The 24,800-nt window shown below is 39.0% G+C and overlaps 1 protein-coding gene across 1 annotated transcript in view; it reads right to left on the bottom strand.

Moving 5' to 3' along the window:
• Positions 1-24,800, bottom strand: part of cobll1b (cordon-bleu WH2 repeat protein-like 1b) — a 196,383-nt gene that overhangs the window by 2,167 nt on the left and 169,416 nt on the right. Inside the window, exons 10-13 of the mRNA XM_067988169.1 lie at positions 20,113-20,196; positions 14,107-14,347; positions 11,910-12,013; positions 6,978-8,635 (exon numbers count right to left, since the gene is read on the bottom strand). Coding sequence (XP_067844270.1) covers positions 6,978-8,635; positions 11,910-12,013; positions 14,107-14,347; positions 20,113-20,196 — 2,087 coding nt within the window. The remainder of the gene's footprint in view (positions 1-6,977; positions 8,636-11,909; positions 12,014-14,106; positions 14,348-20,112; positions 20,197-24,800) is intronic.

The following is a 24,800-nucleotide window of genomic DNA, read 5'->3' as shown; positions in this document are numbered from 1 at the left end:
TTTTGCAATACTGTCAGTCATACCAAATGTCCTGCCGCTCCCCAATTCACTTAAGAGTGTCTCAAATCACTTTCAATGCTATCTTTACGTTATTACAAATGACGAGTGCAAATCATTTGGATATTTCCTCCTTTTTGTAAACAAATGTGTGCCTTTTTAAAAAAAAAATAATGGCAGCATAAATTCAGATCAAATAAACTCTACAATTAATATTTTTCCTAAAATTATCCCTTTCTGCCTTTGTTGGATGTTTGAATGCAACTTGTTGGCAACCCAGTGGATTGATGTCAGGATTAAGTGCTTTGCGCTCACCTGCCTTGCAAAGGAACTCTCTAGCCTGTTATGGAGACATAGCTGTAATGATGATAGAAGATGGAGGTAACTATAGACACCGTCTTCTAGACCATTCCTTCTGATTAGCCACCATTGGGAAGATTCTATTTAACAGGGTGGAGTCTTACTGGTTAATGCAAGAAAGATTTCTTGTGAAATTGTATTAGTGAAACCTGTATATACAAACACTCCCAAAAAATGGACATCTGCAAAAAACGGGCACTTATTCAGAGCACTTATTCGGAGCTGATGCCAGTTCCTAAGGTGTCTGTAATTTACAGGTTTCACCGTATGTTGCAAATATCTCCAACAGCCTTTATCTAGAACGAGAGATGACCAGCAATGGTAATCCTTACAAGCAAGACCAGTTATACTTCGGTCCCCTTTTGTGTAACTGATCATGCTGGTCTAGACGTTTGTATTGGTCCTCTGATAGAAGCAATGCGTTACGTAAAATCTGGACTTAGAAGAATGTCCTGAAGTTGTGAATTTGGAACTTCCTGACATATATTTGGAATTTCATGACATTCATTAAGAGTCCTGATTTTGTGAAGATTTATGTCATCCTTGCAGTGGTATCTTTGCCCCTTTTATGTGGGATGCCGAAACAGTTAATTGTCATTCAAGGTACGAGCCCAATTATATTTTTTTGGGGTTCAGCTGTAGAGTTACAGAACAAGGCAAATGTAAGATTCTTGGTGGAACTAAGCCAGAATTCTTTTTCTGCTACTTGGAAATATTCAATGTCACTATTTGCACCAAGGTATCATTTGCTCCATTGGAGACTGAGCACATGGTTGCAGCAGATTTATAGGCCATGTCACTATTGTTATAATTTAAACTCTGCTGTGGACTGCAGTTTTCTACTATAAAATGGCTGTTGCCTTGGGTATAGGATTTATATGATTGTCACAGCTGAGGCTTCATTGCATAGAGTCTACAGCACAGAAACAGGACATTCGGCCCAATTGGTCTGTGCCGCTGTTTATGCTCTACACCCTACTTCATCTAATCCTATCAGCATATTCTTCTATTCCTTTCTCCCTCATGTGCTTATTTAGCTTCCCCTTAAATGCATCTATGCGATTCGCCTCAATTACTCCTTGTGGTAACAAGTTCCACATTCTAACCGCTCTTTGGGTAAAGAAGTTTTTCCTGAATTCCCTATTGGATTTATTGGTGACTATCGTATGTTTATGACCCCTAATAACCCGGGACAAAATTTATTGGCACTTGGAAAAGTATGGGCTAATAAATGAATGTCAGCACGGATTTGTTAAAAGAAAATCGTGTTTGACTAACTTGATTGAGTTCGTTGATGAAGTAACGGAGAGGGTTGATAAGGGTAGTGCGAATGATATTGTGTATATGAACTTTCAAAAGGCATTTGATAAAGTACCACATAATAGGCTTGTTAACAAAATTAAAGCCCTTGGGATTAAAGGCACAGTGGCAGTGAGGATACAAAATTGGCTAAAGGCAGAAAGCAGAAAGTATTGGTGAACAGTTGTTTTTCAGACTGGAAGGAAGTATACAGTGGTGTTCCCCAGGGGTCAGTTTAGGACCACTGCTCTTTTTGACATATATTAATGACCTGGACTTGGGAATAGGGGGTATAATTTCAACGTTTGCAGACGACACGAAACTCGGAAATGTAGTAAATAATGTGGAGGATAGTAACAGACTTCAGGAGGACGTAGGCAGACTGGCAAAATGGGCAGACACATGGCAGACGAAATTTAACGCAGAGAAGTGTGAAGTGATACATTTTGGTAGGAAGTATGAGGCAAGGCAACATAAATTAAATGGTACAATTTTAAAGGAACAGTGGGAGCACACATATACAAATCTTTGCCGGTGGCAGGACAAGTTGTGAAGGCTGTTAAAATTGCAGATGGGATCCTGGGCTTTATTAATAGAGGCATAGAGTACAAAAGCAAGGAAGCTAGGCTAAACCTTTATAAAACACTGGTTAGGCCTCAGCTGGCATAGTGTGTTCAATTCTGAGAAGGATTAGGAAGGATGTCAAGGCCTTAAGAGAAGGTGCAGGAGAGATTTATTGGAATGGTACCAGGGATGAGAGACTTCAGTTATGTGGAGAGACTGGAGAAGCTGGGGTTGTTCTCCTTAGAATAGAGGTGGTTAAGGGGAGATTTGACAGAGGTATTCAAAATCATGAACAGTTTTGATAGAGTAAATAAGGAGAAACTCTTTCCAGTGCAGAGGGGTCGGTAACCAGAGGACACAGATTTAAGGTGATTGGCAAAGAGCCAGAGGCAGCATGAGGAAACATTTTTTTTAAAAACACAGCGAGTTGTAATGATCTAGACTTCACTGCCTGAAAGGGTGGTGGTAGCAGATTCAATAGTAACTTTCAAAAGGGAATTGGATAAATACTTGACCGGAAAAAATTACAGCGCTATGGGGAAAGAGCAGGGGGATGGGACTAATTGGATAGCTCTTTCAAAGAGCCAGCTCAAGGATGATGGGCTGAATGGCCTCCTCCTGTGCTGTAGCTACTACGCTACTCTCTCAGTTCTGGTATCATCCTTGTGAATCTTTTTTGCACCTTCTCCAGTGCCTCTATATCCTTTTCATAATACGGAGACCAGAACTGTGCGCAGTACTCCAAGTGTGGTCTTACCAAGGTTCGATACAAGTTTAACATAACTTCTCTGCTTTTTAATTCTATCACTCTAGAAATAAACCCCAGTACTTGGCTTGCTTTTTTAAAAAAAAAAATGACCTTATTAAATATGTCACTACTTTTGGTGATTTGTGTATCTGTACTCTCTACCCCATTTAGACTTATTAACCTAGCAGTATGTGGCCTCCTTATTCTTCCTACCAAAACGTAATACCTCACACTTATCTACATTGAAATTCATTTGACAATTATAAGCCCATTCTGCAAATTTATTAATGTCTTCTTGTATTTTCTTGCAGTCTTCCTCAGTATTAACTATAACCCCAATTTGGTGTCGTCTGCAAATTTTGAAATTGTACTTTCAATTCCTGAGTCCAAATCGTTTGTGTAAATTATGAACAACAGTGGTCCCAGCATCAATCCATCTGGAACACCACCTCCCACCTTTTGCCAGTGTGAGTAGCTACCCTTAACCCCTATTCTTTCTTTTCTGATCTGTAGCCAGTTTGCTATCCATTCTGCTACTTGTCTCCCGACTCCACGTGCTTTGACCTTAGTCATGAGTCAACTGTGCGGTACCTTATAAGAACATAAGAACATAAGAAATTGGAGCAGGAGTAGGCCAATCGGCCCCTCGAGCCTGCTCCGCCATTCAATAAGATCATGGCTGATCTGATCCCAACCACAAATCTAAAGAACACAAGAAGTAGGAGCAGGACCCGGCCACACAGCCCCTGGGCCCTCTCCGCCACCCACAGGGCATTGACCGATCCGAACTCAGCTTCATGTCCAATTTCCTGCCCGCTCCCCATAACCCCTAATTCCCTTTACTTCTAGGAAACTGTCTATTTCTGTTTTAAATTTATCTAATGATGTAGCTTCCACAGCTTCCTGGGGCAGCAAATTCCACAGACCTACCACCCTCTGAGTGAAGAAGTTTCTCCTCATCTCAGTTTTGAAAGAGCAGCCCCTTATTCTAAGATTATGCCCCCTAGTTCTAGTTTCACCCATCTTTGGGAACATCCTTACCGCATCCACCCGATCAAGCCCCTTCACAATCTTATATGTTTCAATAAGATCGCCTCTCATTCTTCTGAACTCCAATGAGTAGAGTCCCAATCTACTCAACCTCTCCTCATATGTCCGCCCCCTCATCCCCGGGATTAACCGAGTGAACCTTCTTTGTACTGCCTCGAGAGCAAGTATGTCTTTTCTTAAGTATGGAGACCAAAACTGTATGCAGTATTCCAGGTGCGGTCTCACCAATACCCTATATAACTGCAGCAATACCTCCCTGTTTTTATATTCTATCCCCCTAGCATTAAAAGCCAACATTCCGTTGGCTTTCTTGATCACCTGCTGCACCTGCATACCAACTTTTTGATTTTCTTGCACTAGGACCCCCAGATCCCTTTGTACTGCAGTACTTTCCAGTCTCTCGCCATTAAGAAAATAACTTGCTCTCTGATTTTTCCTGCCAAAGTGCATAACCTCACATTTTCCAATATTATATTGCATCTGCCAAATCTCCGCCCACTCACCCAGCCTGTCGATATCCCCTTGCAGGTTTTTTATGTCCTCCTCACTCTCTACTTTCCCTCCCATCTTTGTATCATCTGCAAATTTTGATATGTTGCACTCGGTCCCCTCTTCCAAATTGTTAATATAGATTGTAAAGAGTTGGGGACCCAGCACCGACCCCTGTCAAAGGCCTTTTTAAAAAAAATAGTACATCTACATTACCCTTGACTTCTCTTTGTTACTTCTTCAAAGAATTCGATACGGTTAGTCAAGCATGATGTCCCCTTTTGAAATCCGTGCTGACTATATTTATTATATTTTCGGTTTCCAGATGTTTTCCTATTGCATCTTTCAGTGAAGATTCCCTAATTTTTCCTACCACTGATGTAAGCTAACTGGTCTATAGTTCCTTGGACTTGTTCTAGCTTCCTTTGTAAATACTGGTATAACATTAGCTGTCCGCCAGTCCTCTGGCACTATTCCCTTTTCAAATTATATATGAATATATCTCTTCCCTAACTTCTTTTAACATGCTCAGATGCAATCCATCCAGACCAGGGATTTTATCCTCTCTAAATTTGATTACTTTATCAATTATCTCTCCCCTTTCTATCTTAAATGTCTTTATATCTGTTTTGATCTCTTATAATGGTATGCCGACTTCCTATTTCCTCCTGTCTAAGGCTGGACATCCTAATGAGGGAAATGGGCAACTGAAGAATTATCTTTTTTTTTTAAGTTTTGTTGGTATTTATTAAAAGCTTCCACCATCTTCTCTCCAAATTGTCAGAAAAGTACATGGTTCTAGAGGAAATCCTGATTATTTTTTTTAAAGCCATGGATGTCTCCAGAGCTAAAGATGGCATTAGCATACAAAACCTATAGCTGTAGATGTGGTACTTTAAGCATCTAAAAAGGCATAGTAACCTCTCTTAAATATCACTAAGGTTTCAGGATTAGAGTTTCACAGTATCCTATTTTTATACCACTTTGCACAGGAGAAAGTCCATCCTTAGGAGGGGAAGAAATAGGAATTTATTTATGAAAGACTGCCCATTCAATGGTTCTCCCAACAACAACCCCAACACGTGCACATGTTGCAATAGGTTTTGAAGAGTTATCATCCTTGCAAGAGTTGAGTAAACTTGTCATGTTATCTCTCTTATTCCTATGCAGCAACATCATAGTTATCTATCTTAAGCATAGTGACCACTTTGACATGGATAGTATTGACAGGTGCTTGGCACAGTTTCACATTTAGTATATTCCCACTATTGCCTCAATTCCAGGTCATCATTCTGTTATGTTTGAACTGACTTTAAAGAAAAGGAATTTGGGTCACCACCAACAGTGACACTACCTGAGGAGTGTATGAGCAATAAATCATTCAAAGCAGTAACCAGCAAAAATCAGAAATGTAAATGACATGTGAAAGACAACTGATTAAGGGGAAGTTTTCTAGCCTGTTACACAGACAGTTATATTACAACTGGGGAATGAAGTTAATTGGTGGTCAGGAAGAGCATATTTAGCTCTATTTAACATATTTACATCCCTTTCCAAAACTGGTTCTTGTCTGACCGTGGCATGCTGCAGTCAGTTTTCTCAGGCGCACAGCAGCCAAACCAGGGGTCTTTACGTACCTAAATGTAGACCAAGAGGAGCCCCCCTCCCAATTGTCTCCCCTCCTGGGCTTACCTGCTCCCCCCCCACCCCCCCCCAACAACTGGGGAGCTGTTTCCGGGCCGCGGCGAGTGCTCTAAGCTTGCTGGTACTATACCAACGAGGCTGGCAGACCAATTTCTCGTAGTTCGGCCATTGACCTCTTTAGGCACATGCAGCATAAGCTGTACCTGGATCATGCTCAGATTCGGGAATAATCCAATTTCTGGGCCAGAGTGTTTTGAGGCAGTTATGCTTCAAAATATCTAAGTATAAAAAAGGCAGCCAGTTCAAGCTCGTATCTTCTGAACTGGACCAATGAATGTAGGAGCATCTGCCAATCTGCAAACTTCTCTCAGCAGGAGCAGTTAAACTCTAATTTTCCTCAGGATGCCGCTATTTACACCTATGGCTTTAAAAGTGCTGGCCAAATTAAATACAGATGATCACAGCAGCTGAATAATAGGTATAATGTTCCTGTTATTACACAACAGTGCATATGATTTAATATAAGCATTGTCATGGGAAGTCTGCTGTTTAAAAATCACACTACACATATATACACAAATTGCTAAAAAGAGCTTAATATCTGATTTAAATCTAAATTCTCCTAGTAATCTGTCCGTAAACATTTTGATAGCAATACTGAAAAGAAGTTATCGCATTGCTATGATCAGGCACTTATTGCAGTTTAAGCTGTATGTGTCAATTTACAAGAATAATAAAGGAACACTTCAAACTATACATGTTGATCTAGTTATTTGTTGGAAGTCAAACATCAGTAAATAATCCTCCATTGTTATAATATTGTTACCTGTTTCGATATGTTGCTGTAATAGGACTCTTTAGGAATTGATGATGGTAGATGCAATTCTTTGTCTGCATAGTTAGTGGGAGAAGACAAGGTTGATGAATCAGTTTCAGCATGCTTGGGTTTAAAGGAACACGTTGCATTTGTTTGACTTTTCCTAACTGCTGAGGACACAGCAAGAGCAAAGGGTGATGGCGAGGTAGGGGTGTATGTTTTTGCAGCATCAGTAGTTCGGAGAGCTTTTGTGTCACTTAATTTTACACGTATGGATGGCTTGCTTGGTACTTTTGGAGGTCTTGAAGATCGAGATGCAGGTGTCTCACCAGATTTGGACAATTCTTTCTGGGCATTCTCTTCAGAAATACCAGCAAATTCTGGTGGTGGAGGAATTATGACATCTACATCATCTTCATTTGTAGGACTAACTTCCTGAAATGGCACTCCATTTTCTTCCTTTGTTGAAAATGTGTTCTCCCCATCTAAGCTGGATTGGGAAGGTAAACTAGAATCTCTAGCAAGTGCAGATATAACATATTGTCCTGAGCTCCTTTTATGTTGCTGCAGGAAGACGGATCCAGGCTTCATTTTGCTATCTGAAGTACTCTGGGTTTTTCTATTAACTATTACCTTGGGTTGTGAAGATTCACTGTCAGTAAACAATTTGGGAACTGTTGCTTCTGGGTGATGGGATTGGGTTGTAGAATTAATGAGTGCCCATTTTACAGTTTTATCGAAATGAGCCTCTTGGTGAAAAGCAGCCGGCTCTCTAGTAATGCTTGATAGAGGCTCTTCTGTTGTATTAGACTGCTTTGCTGAATTTTTTGAAATGTCAGACTTTGGGATATATTCAGAAATGGGAGTTTGTTGATCGACTGTTTCAGCTTCCGGCATGATTCCTGATGCAACAAATGTTTCCTTTTCTAATGTCTTTGAAGGCACAATTTTATAGGTAGTCATTCCAATCTTTGGTATATACTCTCTTGTGATTTCATTAGAAGGCTTGGGCTTAGGCTCAGATTCACACTTGTATATTAGTGAAGTCTTTGTTGGACTTTCTGGACTTCTGATTGTATCTTTGGTTGACGATGGTCCATGGGAGTCAGTGAATGATCTACTTAAAGATTCTGTAGCTGGTTGGTTGACAATAGACAGTGTAACTTGCTTACCAGTGAGTACCTGTCTGGTTGGGTCAGTAGACTTAGTTGCAGCAGACACACAATTCTGTTGCTCAGAAGACACTGGCTGAGTGGAACTACTGACTTGTGGGTTTTGTATACTTACAGAAGTATTTTTCAAAGTTCTATCAGGTGATGAGATAATGGCACCATTCACTGTCTCAGTACATTGAGCACTCTGGAAATCCAGTGTTTTATTAACTTCTTCACAATTAATTTCTTCAACTTTCAACTCATTGATCTCCATTTTGTCAGAATGGTTTTGCTGGTTTTCAACAGTTACATTAGATGACTGGAAACTGGCAGAATCTTCTGGCACAAGACTTGTTCTTGAATCTCTATAAATGTTTGCCACTTCTAAAGCCTGAGTCGACTTTTCTGCTATTCCTTTATCCAGTGGAAGCATGGAGCTGAAGCTTGACATTTCATCAGAAGCTCTCTGATCCATCTCACTTTGTGTATCTTCTGCAATTGGTGGTTCTTCAACTAAAATGTAAACAAAGAATCTAATCAATTTACTTGCACAAAAAAAATTACCAGCAATAATATATGGCAAGTTCCACAAGCATTCTTCATCTACAACACAGAGATAAAAGAGAGAATGTTCAGCAAAACATCTATTGGGGTATACTGCATTTGATCATTCATAACACTAGCAAATTTCTCATGAGATCCTTTATGATGAATGTCACATTAAAGGATTCCTTGGCCATTTTTCCACATAAGGGTCCAGAAACTAGTTATTTTAAAAAGGTGTTTTAAGTTTAAGCCTGCTTTAATGGGATTACATTCACAGGACAGCAGAGCTCCCAGGTGTGTACTGGGTTTCAGATGGGGCATCTGAAAGTAACACCCTGGAGATAATAGGGGATAGTTTGCCATTCAAAAGACCAGTCAAACTCAATGTTGCTACAACAATCCTATTCACTTGAACTCAGCAGGGGCCATTGCCAATTTAAACTGGTGGATTCCACGGTGGGGGTGGAAAGATTCATTTTTGACCAAAGCTGACACTGGAGTCAAGCAAATAGAAGAGGAGACATGGACACCAAAGGGCGCCCAAGCAGCGAAGTGCAGCATGAAGGTTGAAGAGACAGGAGACTATAGGGTGGGAGATTCTGCCCTGGGCTGCAAGTCAGGGATCAGAGAGATTATTTTGTTTAAGTTAAGTAAGAAGTGTTCCTTATATTGTATCATTACGCAAATATTAGTTGTACCCATTGAATTATACGATTCTGATCATACCCATCACTCTGGACGATTCACCTTACTGTGTAAATTGAAGATGTACATGTATGTAAGACACAGAGATCCAGACCAGATCACAGGACAGTTTCACTGTTACACTCCTAGCTCCTGCTGCTGTACAAATAGATATTGGGTAGCGTGAATCAACTCTCATAAAAGTAAGTGGGATGAGGCTCACGTAGAGCATGAACACCGGCATCGACCTGTTGGGCCGAGCGGCCTGTTTCTGTGCTATAAAATACCATGTACTCTAATGTAAAAGATGCTCAGGCTGTTCATGGGAGCAACTGATGTCACTGAACCATAAATAATATGAACAATAAATCCTCATTTGTCAGAGTGAGTCACAGGTTTAAAAAGAGGGGAATCTTACCAGGGACATTGACTTAACAGCATTGGGCCCAGCTGTGGAATCTGGGAGTACTGGAAAGGAGGCCTATGCTCTGGCAGTACTTGGATGGGGGTCTCAGGAACTAGCAGTATTTTGAGCAGGATCCCAGGGTCTAGGAGGTGGATCGGAGGGCTCCAGGAACATATGGAGAGGGAATTTCTAGGAACACTGGGGCAGAACCTGGGTTCTGATGATCTAGGAGCACTGGGGAGGGAGTACTTGGGTCTAGTAGCATTGGGTCAATTCTGTTTCCAGGGAGCACTGGGAATGCAGTCTATCTTGCCATAGAAACCATTGGGCCCAATGCTGTTAAGTCAATGTCCCTGGTCAGATCCCCTCTTTTTAAACCTGTGACTCACTCTGACAAATGAGGATTTATTGTTCATATTATTTATGGTTCAGTGACATCAGTTGCTCCCATGAACAGCCTGAGCATCTTTTACATTAGAGTACATGGTATTTTATAGCACAGAAACAGGCCGCTCGGCCCAACAGGTCGATGCCGGTGTTCATGCTCTACGTGAGCCTCGTCCCACTTACTTTTATGAGAGTTGATTCACGTTACCCATTTCTATCCCCCAGTATAGCATCTGTCTGCTTCTTGAATGACTCAAGTTTCTGCTTCACTCTTTGCATGGAGGTACTCCCTGACATGAGCGCTGACCTTCCTTTTGCTAGTTTGTAGCTATGTCCCCTTGTTCTGCAGTCATAGTTTAACATGAAAAAGCAGTTAAGCTCATTTTAAAATTTTATTTCGTATTTTCTCTACACAACTGCAATGTGCCTTTACAATTGTATCTGTCAAGTGATCTCAAGGCATGTTTGTTACTTTTGAGATTTGACATTCCTTTCTTTTACTTAAAGTTTTCGATTGTAATTTAAAAGAGTCTGAATTGAAGATTTGCATCTGAAAATCCAGTCAATTGTTCTGAATTTAAGCACAAGCAAATGGGAGAAAATGTGGATAATGCTAAAATATATTTTAAATAATTATTAAGGTCACATACTAGTTTTTTTTAAAATTATTTTGAAGCAAAAATGGCACTATTACCTCAAATAATTATTTCATCAAATCTATGCCTTTATTGCAAATCCCTAGTTGGCCTAAGGTGGTGGGATGCCTCCTTCAACGGAGTCGCTTGCTAGGCTACTTCAGAGCACAGTTAAGAGTCAATCATGTTGGTCTGGGACTGGAGTCACATATAGTTCTTCTCTAAAGGACATAAGTGAACCAACAATCCAAAATCTTCATGGTAACTGTTACTGATACTAGTTTTTTATTTCCAGATTTCATTTTTTGTTTTTTTTGTAAACTGAGTTCAAATTCTCAAACTGCTATGGTGGGATTTGAACTAATGTTGTCCAGATTATTAGTCCAGGCCTCTGGATTATTAGTTCAGTAACATAACCACTACACTACCATATCCATGGAAATGCAATGCAAGACATTCTCAGGAGAGGGGCTGTAACATGCAATTAAAAGTAAAACTATCACTGTTTAAAAAAGACATTTATTTCTCCCCTCAGCAAGGAAAAGAACGCCAGAGCTGGGAAATGGAATACTTTACCATTTCAATGTCAACATCTAGCATTTCCAGTATGTACAACATAGAGTTGTGTTTCTTCTACTGTATCGTAATAATGTGCTTAACTTCAAACTAATGGAATGCTTCCTACTGCACTGAAGTGTTTTCTTACCCCATTTCTACATTAGTCATTTTCATAGCTTCTCCAAGAAAGATTTACACTAATAAGCACTAAATTAATGAATCCTATCAGTCTGGGCTAGATTCAAATCCCAACTGATTCAATTATGTCCTTCAGACCTGGTCTGATCTACATGCGACTCCAATCCAGACCATGTGGTTGATATTTAAACCCCTCTGAAGTAGCCCAGCAAGCGACTCACTTGTAAATAATTAGGGAGGGGCAATAAATGCAACGTCAGTGTCGCCTACATCCTGACACAAGCACAAATAGCAATAATGCACATGCATGTATATTTAAACAAGAAAATTGAGAATAATCCAGTCTACAGACTACTTTAACTGTTAATCTCATCTTTGAAGGCTTAGTATACCAGGTAGATTTATTTCGTTGTTGTTTACATATGGCACTTACCATATGTTTTTAACACTGACAGATCCTTATCCATATTTGCCACCATCGAATTTTCATCCTTTTCCATCACAATTTGATTATAAACATCTTCAGCCGCACTTAGTCTGTTGAAACACAAGTAAAAAAGGACTATAAAGTAGAGGCACAAGTATTATAGTGGGCTTGTATTCATTTATGCATGGAGTTCCAGAATGTTTAGCAACTTACAAATTTTTCTTTGAGGGGGGAGGGGGGTGTTGGAAAGGGAGCAGAGCACATATTTATGGTTATGCTGACCAATACTTCAAATTTAACACACGGCTCATCTTACACTATACCAATGTAATCTAATACTATTTCCCAGTTTTAAAATCATCACTACTGGACCAGTTTAAAATAATAAAATGTAGACAAGGTAAATAGATTTCCAGTGGTTGGTAAATTGAAGCCACAGTATTACAGTAAGCACTGGATATATGAAGAAACTTCGACGCAAAGAGTTAACGGAATGTAGTCTTTTTTGCCCAAGTGGTGATCAAATTAATTATATTATTCAATAAAGGTACTGGATAATTACTTCAAAAATATAATAGGGTACGGGGAGAATGCTGTAAGACAGAAATAGTTTGGGTATAAAACAAAAAAAATGGGATTGTGTAAAATCCAGTTTATGCAAGAAAGGATTCCTTCTGTGTTAAGATTTCTATGTTTCTATTCTATTATTTATCCAGCAATGTTTTGTTTAAAGATAAATTTAGTCAGTATTATAATCAAAAGAAAGTATTAAGTAATTATCTAAATGCAATGCCGATCTTTACTTTGCAGCTGCCCATACTATAACAAGTCATGAGAATGTTGATGTTGACACTGGGTTTCCAAAATGGAGCATGCTTCCAAGCATGGACATATCCCAATTGATGAGCAAAAAATAGCAAAATCACAACAAAAAAAAGTTTAAAAGTGAAGGGAGTGTTATCACCCAAGAACTGTACAGAGTTAGCCCTACAAGACCACAGTGAATGGGTGTTAATTGATAACTAATCATGTACATGTCCCAAATACCAAAATGACAACTGCAGAAAAAAAAAATCAGAAAAGTTACAGATCAAATTTCTGTCGTGAGACTGCTTCCAATCATTTTTTTTTTAAAAAAGAGTCCTACCTCAAAGGATCATGCATCAGCAGATTGCCCTCTGACCAAAGTGCTAACATTAAAGCTTCCTTGATGTTTGCTGACACTAAAGCACAGCCAGACAAATTCTGCAAGACTGAAATTCAAAGCCGTATCCCTGGTGGTGCAGAACCTGCTTTGCCTGCTGGTCCTGATCAGTACTACTCTCTTCACTAATTTTGATGCCCTCTCTAACCTGGAATGGTTTATTAGTTTTTGATTGCAGGCCCAATTCTAAAGTTCTACTCATTGCATGAAGAGGTGCATTGTATGAAATGAGCCATTTCAATGATGACTTTCCAGTGGTTGAGATATCCAATGAATCCTTCTTAATAAATGGCAACAGGCCTTAAGTATTCAACATTTTACATCACTGAAAGACAGTGGAAAACTGTGAATGATTGCATGTCTAAATGTGTGAAGGTAAAAACAGATTTGCATTCTTCTGAATAAAAGTGAAATGTTGCTTATGGGAATAAGCAGTTTAGATTCTATACTGAAACTTTTAATTCAAGTAAAAGTGGGAAAAAAATAATGAGGCTCTCAAAAGGTGTTGACTGAGAACATTTTTATAAAGATCTACTATCCCATGCTTTCCCAATTAGTTGATAGAATAAAATTCTAATGTACATGTTACATAAATGAATGTGTGTGTTTATTTTCACTTCCAGTACCAAACAATAATTCTAATACCAACCAGATCAGCACACAGGTTAACTGCATTCCTGTTCTTTCACTCAAAAAAAAACTCTTCACAACACCCTCTTGTCTCATGCTTGCTATGGACCTTTTACATTCCAGACAACTAGAACACAATGTCACAATATAATGTACAAAATGCCTCATCACTATACCGTTTGTGCATATCGCAAGTGATAGAAAGCAAGCTTGCACTCCGTTAAGTGCAAAAGTAATTTAATCGTTATAAGGGTTAGGTTTTAGTAAGTTGAGCAAACAATATTTTGGGAACAGTTTAAACAAGATTTTAAAAACAGTCTTATAAAGCACACAGGTAGGCCACAAACACGATCCTTCATTAGTACTTACTTGCTCTCGAATTTCGTATCAGGTTGTTTATCTGTCGCAGTAGAGGAACTATGCATATCTGTGTTGTTAGGCACTGAAATCTGTGCATTTTCAGAATTGGATGAAAAATCTATGGAAACATGCGGATACAGAGCCTCTTCTCCTTTCTGAACAAAAGTACCTTCTGCATCACCAATGTCTAGAGGTCTCATCTCCTCCGTTTCAACAATCTCTTCAAGGTTATGTTCAGGTCCAATGCCAGCTGCACCCACAGGAAAACAACAATCAAGTATCAGTGTTAATGAACAAGCTACAGTACTTCATTTAATTTACAAAGCTGTTTATTAAAATAAAAGGTTCAACAACTGAACATACATCTTTCAGATCTGTATTTTAAAAGGGAAAATAACCCCTCAAAACAATATTAAAAGAACACTTTGCAACAAGTATATATGTTTTTTTTTAAATCCTTTATTCATCAAATAATAAACCTGCACCAATTCTGCTGGAATACTGGCAACACACACGTCTTTCAAATATTAAAATGCTAAGTGGGTCACAATATTCCATTTCAAAATGCATTGAACACTCATGTCAGGCTCTGTCAATGGTAAAATCTATTATAAAAGTTTTAACATTTACTTGCAATACATGTTATGATTTATAGGCATATGTGTTTCCAATGCTTCTGACCTAACATTAATGACAACCTAACTTCATATTTGACTCATATGGTCTAATGGCAAAAAACCCACTGGTTTAAGTCTGCCTGCAGTTGCTCTGGCTACTGGGTGGGTTGTGGTATGAACTGAGGTCATTTCCTTCAGGGCTGGTGTATCCTGAACTTCTCTGCTTTGATGTATGCATAGCTATGATGATGAACTAACATCAAAAATTGGATGCAAACAGGAGACCATCCTGACTTCCCCTGCCTGCCAAAACCTGCACCTACCCACAACATTGCACAGCTGATCTCACTAGCTCGACTATACTGCCCTTGTGGCATATTCCTTTCCAAGCACCTGAATTGACATGATAGGCCACTAATCCCTGACCATGCAACTAAGTACATCACTGGCGTCTTCTCCCATAGCAGCCATCCACCCCAAAATGAACGCTGATGCTGATACCTCAACTGACTTCCTTCTGAGAATGCTATCATGTACTGGCTTTTTCATCTGGACTTGGTGGACAGGGCTACTGGAGATGCTGTTGGAAGAGTCCAGGAGATGTCCTAATTGTTGGTCTTTAGATAGGGGGCTGCCAGACTTTGGATCAACCATGATGTGAAAACCTTTGATGGGCTACAATGGGAAGAAAGGTGTAAGTTGCTGTTGAGACTATGTTTTAGGGTGTAACAGACTAGCTCCTTTCCATCCCGGGGGGGAGGTGGGGGGGCAGAGAAAATGGGCCACAAGGGAATGGTTATAGATTCACTACATCACTTCTTCCTGTAGGTATTGGTTTTGCTTGCTGCCTGGCAGATCTGAAATAGGCTCCTTCTGTTGTATCAAAGGGGTGCACCAACTCAGATATGAATTGGGATTTGAAGTGAATGGCTTTGTGACATTTATAATTTGTACTTGCTCAGAAATTCTACCTTCAGTCTATGTAAACTGTACCCCTTCATACAAATTATTACGAAGTGCCATAACTGCCATAAACAGGAAGAGCTCAGCTTGCCAGATCCCAGTCAACAGATCAGTTGTATTCCTCCCTCTCCCTTCCATTGGATATTGAAGCTGCCAGAAGGATTTTTTCAAGCTTGCTGTTTCCCATTTACATCACTGAACTGGGCGTTTGGAATTCACATTAATGAATATTCGGTATATTGGTTGAATGCAGAAATGTTCAGTGGATCTAACTTTTAAATGCAGCTTATTTTAAATTGGAATTAGTACACAATATCTCATATATAAGTAGGCTATTTCCACTCGGCCTGAAAAATGTAAGATAGAACCACAGGGGAATAAAAATCACAGGGTCAGTGCTTCTTATCATAAAGATACTGTGCTTCTCTTGGGGATTGTGCAATCAATGCTCCAAAACGCAGTTATGGTCAGCTTCAACAATGGTTACAAAGCAGCCATGATAGAGGCCTTCTAAAATCTGGTGGAATGACCAATGTTCTACATTCAGTAAGTATTTTGGAGAAATGCTTCCACCAGTGAGGTGTTTGGAATTCCAGGTACAGCCAGTCAGTACTTATGTCAGCAGCATAGTTAGGCACTAATTCAAAAGCAGAGCCCACAGTGACTACAGCACTACAGTCCCTGACACTGATGCACTGATACAGGTCCTTTAGTATTAGTCCCAGATACAGGTAAATCCTTACAGTTCTGCAGTTGGTTATGCAGTCGGTTATGCAGTCATCTACCATTGCTATTTCTTCAACTAAGTTAGCATTTAGTTGAACAGCACATCTACAGCCAATGTAGAAAAGTTCATGACACACAAGGACAAACACAACAGCAAATCAAATCAAATACATCACCACATACGTCACTAACATTGGAGAACTTAATTAAATTAATTTAGAATTACTAGATCTTGTAGTCCGTCATTCTTTCATTGTGCAGAAAATAAACCATCAGTTGTCCAAAAAGCCAAATAAAAACAAATGCAATACACAGCAAAAATGGGTTGGCAATTAAGTTCCACAACCATAAATGTGTCCAAAAGAAAACAGAGTATCAAATTGCAAAGCCTCAGGAGAAGAGACCCTCAGGAATTCATCTCTCTATGACAAATGTTGACGAAGTAGTGACCTTTATTGTCATCACCGTGCACTGTGAATGTTTGACTATCTCTGCAGGTCAAATAGACCCAGGTGATACAACCTCTCTGGTAAACCTGGCCGTCCTCAAAACATTCCTGCTGCCCAGACAACAGAGACTGTTGTGATAGGCCCTGCTGCAACTCATGAGCCTTTTACGCCTTCTGTGCTTCTGGACATCCCTCTAATTGGAAGAATGAGTGCAGTTGTCATTGTCAGGTAACCTCAAGACCAGTCACTGCTGTACTGGTATTTGTAACTCCTTGCATTCATAATCCTCAATAAATCTATAATGCTTACCTTTCCATATATCTCTGTGACTGAACTGCCACATTAATTGCGCATTTATAGCTTTAAACTTGGGGGTTTATCAAGTTTAATTGGACTTTTCCCCCAATGTTCTAGAAGCTTTTTAACACCTATATGAGTGGTAGGAATGCTCAGAGCACAGATGATTAATCAACTGCCCATCTTTCAACATTCCACCACTTTTCATGCAGGTCTACTTTTTAGTACAGCTTGATCAACATAAAGACGTCATGTCAGATTTGTTCACACATACAAAATACTTAGAAAATCTACAGTAAGAGCACTCTTTAGGACATAGATGAGACAAATCACAGTAAGAAGATAAATTCAGGTGAGCAAGAGTGGTCTTTGGTGCAGGATAACAGAAGAGATGTTGGAAATAGAATAGAAATCATTTCATTAAGTTGAAGAAAAAGACGTCAACAAAGTAGACTGCAGAGACTTGGAACAGGAAGGGAGATGATGCATTTCACAGAATAGTTATAGTCCAGCCACTTCATTCTTCCAGTAGAACTGGATTTTTACATCTGTAGACAAGAATGAAAGTGGTCAATTACTTGAGATTAAAAATAAAACTACTCTCATTGGAATAGTTGTAGTGGGGAAAAAAAAACTGATTTTAATAAATCTGTGCATAGAAGTGATTGTTGCAAGGGAGTAGCCAGTCATTTGTAAATCTCTATTCCCATGTGAGACGTATTTCAAACTTCAACATATCAGTACTTGCACACAATAACTATTTCAAATTTGACTACATAAAAGAAACAGTAAGGTCAAAGAAGTTCAAAATGGTTACCCTTATTCTTCGAGGTAAGCATTTGTCTCTCTTTTTCTAGGGGGCATTGAAAATATTTGCAGAATCTGTCCTCGGGAAATTGAATAGGTTGGGTAAAGCCAATGAGAATGGAGACTATACATGGTTTCTTGAAGGAATATGCATGATGGACCAAATAGTCTTTACTTGTGCTGATACTTTACAAGAACAGCCTTTCTGTTCACCGCTGAACAGGTCAAGAGAAGGCAAAAAGCGGAAAGTTCATGCTCAGAATCCCAGCTGCATAAAATTTGTGTGTCTTTTAAAAATAAAAATGTATAATGATTTCAGGAAGCCTTTTCAATTTAGGTTGAGCTTGAAGGGTGAGACAATAAGTATACAAGGCTTCAGGAAAAGAAGCACCCTTAATTTGAAGTTTAAACAATTCAACTGTTCGGCGATACATGCGTAATGAAATCTAGGATGGATTAGTGTGTGCATTGTCAATACTGTACATAAGAATATTGTAGCTGAAATCATAGCAGTTTATTATGAGGCCAAACTGGAACATGCAGAGGAGAATTAAAGTCCACCAGGCATTGTTAGAATAGCAGCATTCTTTCTTCCCATGATTAACTGCAAGCAAAGTGTCCCTGAATGAAAACAACAGCCAAACAGCACAAGTTTGATCTAGAAATATTTTGATTGGCAGAGATTTTGTACAATTTTCTCAGCTAATCATTGGTATAAAACATCTAACATAACTAGAAACATCAAGTTCTTAAAGTAAGTGTAAATTCTTCTATCTTAAAGCATTGAGAGCTTGTGTTTCTCTTAAGGTCGAGAATCAAATTATCTTGTCCTTAATTGCCAATATCCTCAGCAAGATCATAAGATGATGTGGGAGAAAAAGGACAGCAAAAAAGGAGAAAGAAAGAGAGCGTGAAAAAGGAGAGAGAATGGGGAGAAAGCAAGGGAAGATAAGAAAAGAGAGGAAAGAAAAGATAAAAACTGAAAGAGAAAAAGGAAAAAGTATAGATCATGAAGTATTACATGGAGAGGGGATGCAAGGGAATTTCCTGTTCTTCCAGAAGCACAGCTGCTGTTTACCCAGATCATTATCATTTCTCCTGGATTAAGGACAGTAATGGAACACTCAAAGACTTACTTCAAAACCCAATTTCTGCACAATGAAGACAGATTAAAATTGCAATCTCTCTTCCCTTCACAAAAATATCTAACTACACTTATTACCTAGTTTACTCAATAGTCCATAATTCAAGATTGAGTAGTTAATTTTTCTACCAGTAGTAAATTCAAACAAACATCGCACATCAATTGTGATTTAAAACATACTGAAATCGGGTTAATTTTTTTTTTGAAGTTTAACCTTAAATGAGTGGAACTGCTCCTTTGCTCTAAACATTGCAATTGCATTTTTTTTTAGTACTATGGCTGTGTTTAACATTTTCCACAACAGAAACCTAACTAGAGGCAAGTTGATTTTTTAAAAAATAAAAGTTACATACACAGACTCACACGCATACACACATGAAATTGAAAGTCATCACAAGTTGTTGAATGGACACGTGATGAGATGATCTTCCACATTTCAAACAGAACTCTACTTCCATCTGTGTTCATTTTTGCAAACAAGACTAGTTAATAATTGAAATTTTAATACTGAAGGGACAATCTACATTGAAGTACAAAACAATAGGAGGAATACTGATGTAGAAATTCATCTCGGGATATAGCACAAATCGGGCGACAGCGAATTGACAGCCCATTTTCACTCCGCCCTGATTTTCTTTTCCATTGGCTTCAATTTAAAATGATCTGCCAATTCACTATCGCCCATTTTGCACTACCCCGCCCAGGCCGAATTTCTACTCCATTAAGTGTAAATAGATTTATATTTTTAAAAAAAAGTTGTGTTAACTATTCATAAAATTAAAAGGCCTACTTTTAATTAAATATTCTTGCTGCATGTTTTGGGCAGTATATTCTACATGGTTTTAGAATAATATATACTATATTGTTTTAGAATTTAGTTTTGTGCATAATTTGTATTTTTAAAAATAGCCAAATTGATCACAATTCTCATCTAAGGAAATTATACACAGATGCTTCTTGGGGAAGAACGAAAGGTGTTGATAAATGAGAAACATTTTAACTTGATCATCACCTGACGTGGAGGATATTTTAATAACAGAAGCCATATCTGCAGCATCAGGACTCGGGCATGAAACCACTGATCCCAGATTAGAATCTGGCAAAACAAAAAGCAACAAAATTATTGTCATTGAGACATTTATCTATTACCTCTAATGAAATCTTAAAATTACATCTGTAGTACACGTGCTTCAGCAATGATTACTTTGAAATTCTTACAACAGCACAAAAGATTTGTACATCAATCCTTTGCACAAATTCTTCAATCAGAACAAGTACTACATAGATTTTAAACCAGTTCATTTGCTTACAGTAAATACATCTTCCTTGATATAATCAATTGAAAAGTGATGCACTGCATTCATATTCAACAGGCAAGAATTCATAAATTCCTTTAAATGTTTGATAAAGCTATATCACTTGAACAATGTTTAACTATCCAGATATAAAAGAAGTTATCATACATGTGATTTAATCTCCTGCTTCTGAGCAAATTACATAGTTTAGAAAAAAGTAAGAACTACTAAATCTAAAAATTCAAGTCTTATTTTACATCCTACTGAATTTATATATCACCTTCTCAAGTCTCGAGCACCTTCACATACAATGAATTACTTTGAGGTGCTGTGCAATATAAATATTGTAAACATTGCTGCAGCACCCCAAGCGTTTGCTCTGGGAGTACTCTGGTTGTGATGGTTGCATTATTATAGATGTGTTGAACAAGAGTATATAGAGCTTGAAGGAAATAGAAGACTTAACCTTATATACTGCTTTCTCACCTTTCTCAGAAACATTTCAATACAATTCACATACTGCAAATTGTTTTGAAGTGACTTATGACGGCAAATGATACAGACATTGTGTGTACAGCGAGATCCTACAAACAGCATATAATTAATGGTGATTATAATCTTGTTTTGGGTGGTAGTGATTGAAGAGTGGCCAGGTGCCACTGGAACACCCTGCTTCTCCTCGTTTCATAGTAGGTACAGCACAGGAGGAGGCCATTCAGTCCATCATGTTTGTGCTGGCTCTTTGAAAGAGCTATCGAATTAGTCTCATTCTCCTGCTCTTTCCCCACAGCTCTGCAAATTTTTCCCCATCAAATATTTATCTAATTCCCCTTTGAAAGTCACTATTGAATCTGCTTTCACCACTCTTTCAGGCAGTACATTCCAGATCATTACAACTCGCTGCGTTAAAACAGTTTCCTCATGTTGCCTCTATCTCTTATGTCGAACACCTTAAACCTGTATTCTCAAGTTACCGACACTTCTGCCACTGGAAACAGTTTCTCCTTATTTACTCTGTCAAAACCGTTCATGATTTTGAACACCTCAATCAAATCTCCCTTCATCCTTCTCTGTTATAAGGAGAACAACCCAAGCTTCTCAAGTCTCTCCACATAACTGAAGTCTCTCATCCCTGGTACCATTCTAGTAAATCTCTTCTGCACCCTCTCGAAGGCATCCTTCCTGAAGTGCGGTGCCCAGAATTAAACACAATACTCCAGCTGAGGCCGAACCAGTGTTTTATAAAAGTTTGGCATGACTTCCTTGCTTTTGTATTCTATGCCTCTTTTAGTAAAGCCCAGGATCCCATATGCTTTTGTAACAGCCTTCTCAACTTGTCCTGCCACCTTCAAAAGATTTGTGTATGTGCACCCACAGGTCTCTCTGTTCCTGCACCCCCTTTAAAATTATACCAATTCGTTTATATTGCCTCTCCTCATTCTTTCTACCAAAATGCATCACTTCACACTTCTCTGTTAAATTTCATCTGCCATGTGTCTGCCCATTTCACCAGTCGATGTCCTCCTGAAGTCTGTTACTATCCTCCACATTGTTTACTATATTACTGAGTTTCTTGTCATCTGCAAACTTTGAAATTATACCCTCTATACCTAAGTCCAGGTCATTAATATATATCAAAGCTGTGGTCCTAATACTGACCCCTGGGGACCACCACTGTATACTTCCCTCCAGTCCAAAAAACAACCTTTCACCACTACTCTCTGCTTTCTGTCCCTTAGCCAATTTTGTATCCACGCTACCACTGTCCCTTTAATCCCCTGGGTTTTAATTTTACTAAAAAGTCTATTATGTGGTACTTTATGAAAGTCCCTGTCCCTCGCTGTCTCTGCTCAACTATCGGCAGCCACTCTTTTAGCCAGTGCGTTACTGCCCTCTGGAACTCTCCACCCATCTTGTGAACTCATCCCCTCCAAAAACCTGGGGAAATCCTCTTCAACTATGCAATCAGATTCCCCTCTTCATTTCCCTTGCTTAGCGTCTACCATACCCCTTTCCTCTTAATTATTAAAAAGCTCTGAGATATCTCCTTGCACATGTAAATTGATATATAAATGCAAGATTTTGTTGTTGATGAAGAACAGTGCAATGGGATTGCCAATGTTCATTTCATTAACCAAAACAAGCAGATGAGCTTGGTTTAACACGTCCTCTGAAGGACAATACCTCATGCAATGCAAAACTTCCTCAATACTGCACTGAAGATTGAGCGTAGATTAGGAGTTCAAACTCGTCAAATTTTGTTTGATAATGCGCCTGTGAAGAGCCTTGGGACGTTTTTCTACATTAAAGGCGCTATCTAAATGCAAGTTGTTGTTGTAGTATGGATCTCGAACCCACAGCCTACTGATTGAGATGCTACAGTGTTAACAACTGAGCCAAGCAGACAAATCTTTCATGGGTCCCCAAACTCATGAGAATTTCTTTTGTTCAATTCTTGCTTCAATACAATACAGGTATTCCATTATACATTAGCTGGAAAGCCTTCCAGATAAAGGCATTTCCATTTATTTAGTCTGGCAAATAACATTCAGCGTAGATAAATACACGGGAGTAGGCCAAGCATATGTATACCATGCTAGGTTCTGAATTAAATCTGTTGATAGGGAAAGAGACCTAGGTATTATAGTACACGAGTTTCTAAAGATTCACAACCAGTGCTGAGAGGAGAAAGCAAATGCAAATAGACTATTAGAGTGTATTGCTGAGATGATCATATATAAAACAAAAAGCACCATGGTGTCTTTGTACAAGACGTTGGTTAGGCCCAGTCTAGAATATTTTGTCCAGTTCTTTGCATGATGGGAGATACAGAAGCCCTGGAAAAGGCTCAGAGGAGGGCCATTAGATTAATACCTAGTTTTAAACACTTATCACAATAAAACTCAGGTAACTTGGTCCTTTTACTCTAGAAAAGCATAGGGTGATTTGACTAAAGCATTTAAATGATGAAGGAACTAAACTATGTACATCTGGACAGATTATTTGAATTAGGTAGGTTAGGAAAAATGAGGGGCATGCATTAATATTTCATAAGCATAGAACTAGGTTAGATGTCAGGAGGTTTTCCTTTTTGCAGAGGATCATCGATTTTTGGAATAAGTTGTCGGTTTGTGCAGCGAGTGTGGATTTGCTACATATGTTCAAAAGGAAGCTGGACAAGTTCCAGAAGGAGGTTGATATTGCAGCATACAAAAAGGTAGGTGGGATGTTCGATGAATATAACTCATGGTCACTGCTATCTCCAGGAACTCATTTTTGTTCACCATTGGAGTCAGAGAGGAATTTCTCAGAATCTGTTCCCCCCTGAATTGACCTAGGTTTTTTAAAAAAAATCTGTTCTTTGCCTCTCTCAGGAGATCACATGGCTGCTGGTGGGTGGGGAGCATTGAGTGTCATGGTGCTTAGTAGCAACTTGACTGAATGGGTCAGACTTAATAAAGCAGCTGCTCTTTTTCTGTCCATCTTTTTCGTATGTTCCTATGTATCTCAAAATCCAACGGTCAACTGGAGCGTGTCAACATGGTTTGGACATTCTGCATTACGTTGTAGTTAAACACAAATTTATGCCAATTCCCTGCATTCAGCCATACAGTCAGCAGATGGCACTGTCCTAAAGTTATAATAATAAGGAAATAACTTGCATTTATATGTGCCTTTCACATCTTCAGGATGCCGCAAAGCAATTTACAACCAATTATTTACTTTGCAAGTGCAGTCACTATTTTGTAGGTAAATGCAGCAGCCAATTTGCGGACAGCAAGGTCCCACAAACAGCAATGAGATAAAGGATCATTTAATCAGTTTTTGGTGGTTGCAATTGAGGGTTAAATCTTGGCCAAGACACCAGGAGAACTCCCCTGCTCTCCTTCGAATAGTGATATGGGCACTTTTATGTCGGTGCGGTAGGTGCGGCCTAGGTGTAAACATTTTATCTGAGCCATCTAAAAACCTGGCAGCAGCCCTGTGACTCATTCTCCTACTTGATCTTTTGCAGCAGCTTAACATGCAAATCAAGCCGAAGAGAATCCAGTCACTTTAAGAGGAGCATTCCCGCTTTAAGAGGGCTGCTGGAAATTACTGCTATGAAAATGGGTGGGCTGTTCTTTTCCTGACGCAATCGAGTGGGCAGCCCAATCATATTAAAATGTGACCTGGGAGTTTAAATTGCCCAGGCCTCACGGCTGGCGATGTCATGCAGTTTTGCCGTTTACCCCGTCCCACGTTAAAATCGGGGCTTTTGAATTTACTGCTGACATGAAAAACAACAAAAGCAATTTCCTTCTTTTAGAACAATGTATCATGCAAATGACAATTTCCTTCCATTTAGATGTACATCTACAAGTTAATATACAGTCTGTAGCATGTCACAAATCAGTAGGCCATT

The sequence above is a fragment of the Heptranchias perlo genome, chromosome 7 (assembly GCF_035084215.1).
Source record: "Heptranchias perlo isolate sHepPer1 chromosome 7, sHepPer1.hap1, whole genome shotgun sequence".
Lineage (NCBI taxonomy): Eukaryota > Metazoa > Chordata > Chondrichthyes > Hexanchiformes > Hexanchidae > Heptranchias > Heptranchias perlo.
The sequence above is the reverse complement of the archived record's forward strand: the minus strand, read 5'-3'. Positions and strand labels throughout refer to the sequence as shown.